This window comes from Manacus vitellinus, unplaced genomic scaffold (assembly GCF_001715985.3).
Source record: "Manacus vitellinus isolate BGI_N305 unplaced genomic scaffold, ASM171598v3 scaffold_18_pilon, whole genome shotgun sequence".
Lineage (NCBI taxonomy): Eukaryota > Metazoa > Chordata > Aves > Passeriformes > Pipridae > Manacus > Manacus vitellinus.
Genome location: NW_021939324.1, coordinates 12,478,003 through 12,487,671, shown reverse-complemented (window position 1 = coordinate 12,487,671; position 9,669 = coordinate 12,478,003). Strand labels below are relative to the sequence as shown.

Here is a 9,669-nt window from a genome sequence, read left to right as displayed (position 1 = left end):
ACAGCATCACTTTTGCAGCTTCACTCCCTGTTTGAAACAAATAGGTATGGGAAAGCTGCAGATCACTCCCACTTTTCCAATTTGCTCCAGGCCACTGGCAGATAGTCTTGCAAAACTGGTGCACTGATGGGTGATGGGTTGAGGAAGGAAGAGCAGGATCCAGCAGCTGAGGGAAAGGAAATTACAAGAGTTGAGGATTGACTTGAGTTTCATGCCTCCCTGGCTGTACACAGCAGCCATCACCTCTGCCTGGGGAGGCACAGAACCCTGCATGCTCTGTGAGCCTCCATAGTGTTCAGGGCCAGAGGAAAGGGGTGGTATATGGAGTTTGCATTAATTAAGTCAGGAGAGGCAGGTTATCAGTATTGTATGTGGCACAGCCTGTCATCCTCACTTCGACTGTGGTAAGAAAAGACGGCACCTTATTGGAGATGGGAACGCTTTCATGGTCTGCCAGGGAAACGTGAGCTCCCTTCCTCAGCACTGAACTCCCCGTTTGCTAAGCCCCCTTAGGCTTACTGTAGTCTTACACAGTCTGTAAGGCTTAGCAGGGATGTCTAGCTTGGATTTGGATCAAAGCTCAGGTCGTAGCTAAGAAAGATTAGATCACAGGACAGGAAGATACTGGAGCATGTATGGATGCATGTCCCACTTCCTGCCTTGGGTTAGCAACAGTTTTTCTTTCCACTGACTGTATAGTGTAGTAGTTGATGAGAACTGACCAGCTCGATCTCCCAGATAGCTGCCAAGAATGCATTTGAATGAACTGAGGGTAGAAATCACAGAATGGTTTGGGCTGGAAGGGATGTTAAAGATCATCAAGATCATCTACTTCCAACTGCCCTGCCATGGGCAGGAAGTGATGCTAAAACTATGGTTCAAGCTGCAGAAAGTTGGGAGCATCAGGAAGAGTGGAGAAGGCTGCAGAATAAGCAGACAGTAACAATGCAGTTGTTGTGTTCTGGTACATGGCAAACCCTACCAAATGCAGGTGTGAATTATGTACAGGAGGAAGAGGATGTCCAAGGGATTCAGTGGAGAAGAATGTCATCTTCTGCTGGGAGAGAAGAATTTCCATCAGTTTTGTCAGATGAGGGAGGTATGGTGTAGAGTGTTTGGGAAGGGATCTTGACTGCTCTTTTTCCAGCTACAGACAAGACTAGTGAATGAGAGAAAGTTCTTAAAAGATGTACCATTGACATCAGGGTGTGTTTTTTTAAGTCAACATATGTAGAAATTGGCCCATTCAAAACAGAGTAAAATCCTCTTTCAAAAATTGACTTGCATTTTACTGAGAGCGCCTTGTTTAAGCACAGTTAGGGAAGGAAGAACTTGGCTCTGAGTTTTGGTTTGTCCTATTGAAATAAAGGTAAGAGCTTACCAGTCTCTGAAATGTGACTTATGAATACATGCTCAAGTTCCTTCTCTGTGTAAATACTGATAAATTCCATGTTGCGGTGTCGAGTTGTACCATGACTTCAGAGACATCTGTAGCCCAGGAGCCAGCAAGGTGGTAAGTGAAGTCTTGTTAAACACTATTCACATTGAGCAATTCCCTTGTTCTCTCTGTGCTGGCTCCATAGCTGTGTTTGGTTTTAAGTCAGGCCTTTTCTCTCTTATTTTTTCAAAGAGTGCATCACATCAGAGCTTGATTTGGTAAGCAGTTCTTTAAGGAAAAAAAAATCTGTTGTCTCTTTCCATTTATATCCTTATTAAGTAATCCCAGAAGACTAAATCTTTGGACTTAAAAGTCTTAACATATAATCTAGACATTTTAGTGTATTATATCCATAGATAATTTTTCCTTCAGAATAATCAATCCCTGTATTTAGGACTTGTGCATCCTGAAACACATAGCATGTGCCGTTCAGCATTGTTGTTTGCACAATGTCTTATGAATGGCTTTTTTGCAGGCAAATAGAGGAGAGATGACACTGTAAAGACAAAAAATACAACACAGTAATACAAAATTACATACAGTAATCTAAAACAAGTTGGGCATAGAGAAGGGGGTGGATTTCAGGGAAGTCTTAATACTCTGTGTGCAAACAGATACTGCACGGGAACACATTTCGCCTTCTCAGCCGTCTTTGAGTTTTCACCAAGTGAAGTCTACACATGGATTTACACTGCATTAGGAGGCATTTCAGAAACTGGTGGTGGTTAAATCCTGTGGTGGTCTCTCCAAACAAAAAGACCTTTCAGAATACCTTTCAACCCAACATGCAGTTTCCCTCTCCAGTCACTAATATTTGTGAATCTCACACAGTTGCTACCTGGTACTTGCAGGAATTTTTTTTATGCCTATGGAGTGTTACACTCCCTTTTTAACATCACTATTTGTCTAACACTTCCCTGAATCCATGACTTTGAGAGGGAAACAATGGAAGAAGCAGGTCTTTCTTGGATGGTACACACACTGGCAATCATGCTGGATTATTAGATAGCAGAGATTGCCCAATTAAGCAGTTGGATTTGCAGAGGGAGGGGAAAATGCACCTTGAACCCTGGGCTCAGTTCAGAAATATCCCTGCCTTGCTCCCAAGGACAAGTTAGGGTGTGCTCCCCTTGGGCAGCATGATGTGCTCAGGAACAGTTCTCTCCCTTGAACAGCCCTTGTGAACAGAAGGGCTTGCCTGGAGTTGGCAGCTCATGTGGCTTTGGTGTTGGGCAGCTGGAGTGCAGTGCCTGCTGATGGGGTCAGGAGGGGGCTTCAGTGCAGGGAGGGTCAGTGGCCACAAGAACAGGGAATATGAACCAGCAATACAGAGAGCTGTGAGGAGAGGCAACGCTTTGGTACCCCAAATTTGGGTGTGTTTGTAGGCAACTGAAAAAGGAGGCACATGTGGCTACAAAGGGGAGGAGGAGAAGCTGCAGGGTAAGGCAGTGGCAGTGATGTGAAGGCATCTGAAAGCCGCAAGAGTACACATTGTATGCATCTGATCTGCTAATAGACAGTAAAAGGGGCTTTTCATGAGAGGTAGTTCTTACCAGAGAAGACCAAGCTGGGACTCTTGTCAGCAGTATCATCAGAAATGAGCAAAAACTTTCTAATCCAGCAGGAATCTTAGAAACTTTAGCTAGTCAGCATGTTACAGAGGACAACGTTGAGGAAATGCCTTTGGGCTGGAGCTGAAGGTGAATGTGGAGTTTGGCATGGAAAGTCCTGAGAGAAAGCAACTACATCTCCTGGCATAACACATCAGGGAGCCATGCTCGGACAGGCAAGACTCCATGTGGTGCGTGCTCTGCAATGGAGACGGAAGGGTCATACCCCCCCAAGAAGGTTGTGGCTACACATTTGTATTAGGCTGTTATTAAAGCACTGGTGACATAAATCACCTTATGGTAACACAGGGCAGACAAACAGGCGCAGCAAGCTTCCATTAGATCCTTGATCAGATGCACACACTCTGTCTTGCTACTGGGTTTATTCAGATGTGATGGCAGAGAAAGTGATTTGGTTTTATGTAAATAATAACAAGGCTTTATTCCTGCCTAGCTGTTGCATATCCCATTGAAGCAGAAAGACTCTAATTTTACTCCAGGGATGCCCACCAGAAGCCCTGTGAAGTAGCTGTTGCCACGAGGTGCACCTGTGGGATGATGATGTCCACTGCACTGCCCCCTCTGCAGCCTCTAGTTTTCTCTCCTGGGCTGCAGCTGGAAAGAACAGTCTACTCCAGGCTGGCACAGGAATGTCTCATAGCTATTGGCATTGGGGTTTTTTGCCCTGTGCAAGCAAACGTAGTGCCAACAGATCTTGACCAAATCTACAAATTTTATGGTTAAAGATGAAATGGTTGCCAGTCTCTACTTATTGTGGAGTCTAGAAAATAGCACAGGAGCATAGCCTGCCTCAGGGTGGGAGATGCACAGACAAGGTCCAATGGTCAGGAATTTTCTAAGGATCATGAATATTTTAAAGAAATATTTTAAAGAAATCATAGAAGTGATACAGGCTGTTTCTGACAGTCCTGCAGGAATATGTCTTACATGACTATGAGGTTGTGCCTGTTTTTCACAGGTAGTTTTTTTACTTTTTAGCAGAGTGGGGTACACTACTGCCACCAGCTCTTATACAACATTGCTTTTCAAGGATATTTGACAGAGGGTGAGATTTGGTTTTTAATTGGTTCTTTTTTGGTGGTTTTTGTTCGTTTGTTTGGTTTTGAGAGTGATGGTGGTAGAGTTTTCTTTTTTTAAAGAGATTTGCCCTTGGATCTTACCTTTACAAGTGCATTAGCCACACTAGCTGATACACCAGGGCTAACCTTGAGTTGGACAGAGATTTCTCTATAAGATAAGTTATTTATATTCAAGGCTCAGGTCATAGTTTATTTTTTCAGTTCTATTTTTTTCATTATTTTTCTAAAAGTTATAATACAAAGGGTATTGCAAAAGTTAAGAAAAAAAAAGTCACAAACAAAAGCAGTAAGATATCTTTCAACATAATACAATTGCTATAGATATTTTTCTACATCTCCGTAATAAACATATATTCGCTGCTAATTTTGCTGGAAATACAAAGCACCCTGAATGAACATGGTACCACAGGAGAAAACAGCCAGGACAACTGCAATGATTTCTGCTGTGTTCATCCCACAGGAGAGCAAGACGGTGGCCAGCTGACTCCCAGCTAGTGATTGGAGTTCAGAGCACCTTGTTCCTTCAGGGTCCTCAATTTTATTCAGATTTGGCTTGTACCAGGGGATTAAACCAATACTGGAGCAGGTGCAGTCCAGAGGGGTAACTTAAATTGATTATGCAGTGGCAATGTTAGGCCCAGTTTTCGGAGCTTGGTTAAGCACTGAAATGTGCCAGCACTTAGATTTCCGAAATGCCTAACTGCTGATAGAGATCCTTGACAGAAATATTACAGAGGCCTTGTAAAACATCTGGGCTCCTTTTCCACACCACAAAATGTTCCCAGCCAAAGGGTCTCGGCTGTGGAATTCTATATCCCTGCCAGGACCCCAGAGATGTCAGCACAGCCCCTGAAGTTCAAATGGGACTGGAAGGCTCCAGGTTCAATGTATGTAATGTCATTGCCTTTAAAGATGAGAGTTATATTGCTGATATTCTGCAGAACATGCACATCTTCTGCTGTGATTGCTCCTGTGTTGTTTGTTTGAAAGTCAAGGTATTTGAGGTTTTGAGTGGGAAAGCTGGGAAGAAGCTGCAGTGAAGAGATGTGGTTGCTGCCCAAGATGAGGGTATCTAAACCGTCCAGATTTGTCATTGGAATGAAAGACATACTGGTTATTCCTGTCTGTGTTAAGCTTCTCCAGGGAAGGCGGGCCAGCAAACACTGAGACAGAAACATGAGCAGGTTTCCTGTCAGCACAATTGTCTTCAGCTGCCTGTTGCTGTGAAAGGTGCCATCATAACCCAGTTGATCTGACACCTTGAGAAAACAATAGAAAGCAGCATCAGTGGCCTGTCTCGCAAAACTCCTCCGGTATATGTGATTACCCAAACTGAACCTCATGTCTGTAAAAGCTCATGATCAGTTGCCTTCACCACAATAAAAGTGTCTTTTTCAATGATGTTTATCTGGTACTTTTAAGTTCACATTTAATTACAGGGTTCTGCTGAGAAGAAAAACCTGCCCTGAAATGGTGAGTGTGAGGAGGCATTTGTGGGAGGCAGGGAGACAGGAGGTTTTTAGTGTCCAACTTTATAAAATGAAAATTTCCAAGGACCAAACATGTCTTTCTCCAGATTTTAGGGAAGAATATAGAAAAATGAATAAAAACCTGCTGCAGTGACTTTGCTGTCACTACTGTCTTAGAAGCAGCAATATCTGGAAAATGCCTATTTCACCCACTGTTCTGCAAATGATTGTCATCAGTGGAGAAGCCTAGATATTGCCCAAGTGGATCAATCTCTGCTCAGCATAAAAACTCACCAGCTATCTGAAGCTGTCTGAAGGTGTCCCTGTGAAGGCAGGGAGATGCTGCTGTGGTGTGCTCCAGAGGTCTCTGTCTCTGGCAGGGGCAGGGGGTTTCACCAATGTGATGAGCAGAACTGAAGATGCTCCTTCCATACCTTGTTAAGTACAAGGAGAGAAGAAACTTCAACTCAGAGAAGGCTGAATCCTGGAGGGAAGGCAGCACACTGAAGCTGAAGTTGAGTATTTCTGTTGTGACAGGTACTTTTTCAGAAAGCTTCCTCAGTCCTAAACCTTCATGGCTATGGCTTTTATTTGCTGTAATCTGTGGAAGATATACAGTGAAGCTGAAAGAGCTATGTACTGTGAATATAAATAGGAAAATAAAACCCAACTAGCACAACCCCCAAATAAACACAAACAGAGTTTTGAATTATTTAAAATGCAGCAGCCAAAACCCTAGGAAGCCTCAGCACAAGCTTGCAATGGACAGCCCGGGGGTTTTGTGGAGTGTGTTTTTAAAATGAATACCTTGAAACTCTCTTGTACTAATTTGAAGTGTGTTTCATTTGCAGTACTTTCTTATCAAAGTTATCACATACAAAAAATGTTTACTCTTTTGGATGAATTATTAATCCTTAAAAAAGCATTCCTACAAAGTAGTTTTAAATTCCAAATATCATGAGTCTTGTAACAAAACTTACTACAAGAGAAGTCTTAAGTAAACCTTACAGAGAGGAGGTAAAAAAAAGCAGGTCTGGAAGATGTTGGATATGAACTACATTTACACACTGCAGTGAGAAGACAGCAGGAATGCTAAGTCTTAAAATGTCCATGAAGGATTTTCAGTTTAAGTGAAAATAAATCAATTTATTACACAGAGAAGTCTACTCTGTGGCTACCAGGGAAATTCATTAAATGTGCCTGACCCGCCTTTGTCTGGTGATTACACAGAAGTCAACCAGAATCTGGGAAGCACCATCCTGAAACAGGCTGCCTTACTGCTCCAAATGCTGGGAGTGCTCAGAGCGCTGCCCTGGTCCCGGCTGCCACGCTGCAATGGGGAGTGTGAGCACAGCCAGTGCAGCACCAGCCACCTCCTCGGCCAGACCCAGCCTAGAAAGGTTGGGACCCTGGGACTACGTGGGAGCTGCAGCTTTGGCAATACCCTTGCCAGTCACCTTGCAGACGTTCTGCTTGTGGGTAAGTAAAAGCATGTGTGGCACAGCTGGGCAGCACAAGCACTTCAGTTGATACAAAGCAATTCTGCTAGTGGAGCAGAGCAAGCAGGGGCAGCAGTTGTGTGTTCAGAGGGAAATGCCCTGGAGCATGGAGCCCGTGACATGTAAGGGAGAGTGCAGATGTGCACCCTGTGGGTGGGAGCACGTGGCCTGTCGGGGTTTGCTGAGGTGCATCTCTGTGGGCCCTGGGGAATAGTCTGAGCATGGGGCTCAGGTCGTTCTGTCGACATGCAACTCTATTTCAGGCTAAACCATGTCTCTGCCTGTCTCTGGCTTAGGAGATGCAGGTGGGCAGTGTCAGCACTCAGCAGCTTCAGAGGAGAGGGCTAATTAGTAGTATTTGTTGCAAACCACAAGCTGGATATGAACACTTTTTTCCTTTCCTTTAAGCACAAATCCTGTAACTGGATGCTGTTCAGGGAGTCTCTGTGAGGCAACATGACCTGACACTGCTCCAGGCACTGCAGCCTGTTAGGCAGTGGCAGAGGGATGCTGGCAGCAGCATGGTGGAGGAAGTCTAGAGGGACTGTCACCACAAAATTCCCCATCTGGGTGGGGAGTGCAGCTCCTCTACTGTCCTGCTCCCTCTGGCATGCTAGGTCCCAGCTGGAGTTCTGTGCCAGCTGGACAGCACCCAGGGACAGGACCAGCAGAGAGTGACAAGTCAGTGCTGAGCTGTGGCCGGGGGGGCAGAAAGCCACCCCAGTACCTGCTGTGATAATACTTGTGATAGCACAGGGACTCAGGTCCAGCCTAGAAAAACTGAAATAAATAGTATCGGTCACTACAAAAATGGGAAAATACTGCCTTAGAAAAGCTGATGCTTTCAGTACTGATAAGCAAAGAAAAACCTGTGGAACTAACTGCTGCTATGTGCAGTTCAGACAGATAAAAGTTATTTAGCTGTCACTATAAAGGACAACAGTGCCTATGTTTTACCATTCAAATAAAACAGTGAGTAAGCAACTCTCCATATGCTTCAGGGCATGAAGTGGCTCTCACAGGGAGCTGAAGAGACACTATCCTGATGGGGATCCTGTTGTACAGCTCTGAGTGCTCAGGGATTTGTAGATTTAATTCAACGAGGAATTTGTTATTGGCCCCAAATGTGTGCTGCTTAAGGCTGCTTTTCCACTGCGCTTCTTCCCTGAATCAAAAACCTTGACTTTTTTCTGTTGTCTCCCAGTTGGAATAGAAAAGACAACAGAAGAAAAGATTAAAAAAAAGAAAAATCTTATTGGGTCAGTTTTTCTTCTACCTCTGGAAAAACCCTGGTATTTTCTTATTAATTTCTTGTGGTATTGCATACTGACCAAACAGCAAATAGAGACATCATCATCCCACTACTGTGTACAAGTTCCTGTATGAAGAGCACAGCACAAGAGACAAAAATCCTCTATCTGGCTCTCATACCTCTTAAATACCCCTGTGAAACTTTATCATCCTTCAAGTTCTCTGAGGGATGATGGGCTGGTTTGATCAAACCAGTGCTGGTTTCATGGGCTCCCAAAGTCTCCATCAGTGGTGGGAGAGAGTGTGAGGGTGCACAGATGTGCAGGTGTGAGGATGAGGAGGAGGGACTGTGGCTGATGTCCCTAAGCATATATCAAGACACCTGCCTTATTTCTCTGATAAAGACCTTCAAATTCCCCTGAGATAAATCCCTTGGGAACTGGAAACGTTGGAATGTTAGCAGGCGGGTAGTCACCTCAGATGTGTCCAGCTCCTGTATATCAAGAGGGACTGGTGTCTGTCACTCACCTCCACGCACATCGTCTCTGCAGCACCGGATGCTTTGCAGCTGACAAAGGCAAAGTGCTGTGAAAACCACAGGCCATGATGGAGAGAGGTGGGTTGCTGCACTGGCTGATCTTGTGCTGCCTTCCCTGAATGAAAGTGAGACTGACCAGAGATCACTAAAACTGGGGCACTTGGCTAGAAAGCAGGTTGCCAGGAAAAAATAAGCTTGCTGGACTTCCCAGACTCAGTGTGAGCAAAACAATAGTTTCAGAGCAAAAGAGGAACTTGCCTGCTTTAAATATAGCCAAGTTACTGTGCACTGATGCTTTTCTGGAGCAGAACAGATTTTTAAAAAGTGGAAACTGAGGGAAATTGGTCTATGCTCATGTAGAGTGAAATGTCTCTGCTAAGTACAGGGTAGTGCAGAAGAGACTGTAGCATCGCACCAAAGGGGAATTTAGTGCAATGGGGAGTTTGAGTTGAACAAAATTTGATAAATCACTTAGGAAAGGCACAAAATCTTGTAAAACAGCTGAAGGCCAGAGTTCTGCTTTGTGGACTGGTAGCAGTGGTGCACTTGGTGGTGTTAGTTTTACAGTGGACTCAATGACCTTATAGGTCTTTGAGCCTAAACCATTCTATGATTCTATGACTCTAAGATTTTTGCCTGTATTTCTGGAAAAAGGATTGTGATGCTTATGCATGACTCTTGCAGTAGAAACAGTAGAGCTAAAAAGCAATACTTCAATCTGAAAATGAACACTCTTTCTCTTGTATTTAGCTTACAGGGAACAA

The 9,669-nt window shown here is 44.2% G+C and overlaps 1 protein-coding gene across 1 annotated transcript; it reads right to left on the bottom strand.

Moving 5' to 3' along the window:
• Nucleotides 1-1,031: 1,031 nt before the first annotated feature.
• CD180 (CD180 molecule) lies at nt 1,032-8,907 on the bottom strand. Its single transcript, XM_029958974.1, is given in 8 exon segments — nt 1,032-1,159; nt 3,960-4,007; nt 4,780-4,848; nt 4,851-4,906; nt 4,908-5,391; nt 5,394-5,407; nt 6,052-6,218; nt 8,896-8,907. Coding segments are annotated over 8 exon segments (978 nt in total).
• Between the last annotated feature and the right edge of the window lie 762 nt (nt 8,908-9,669).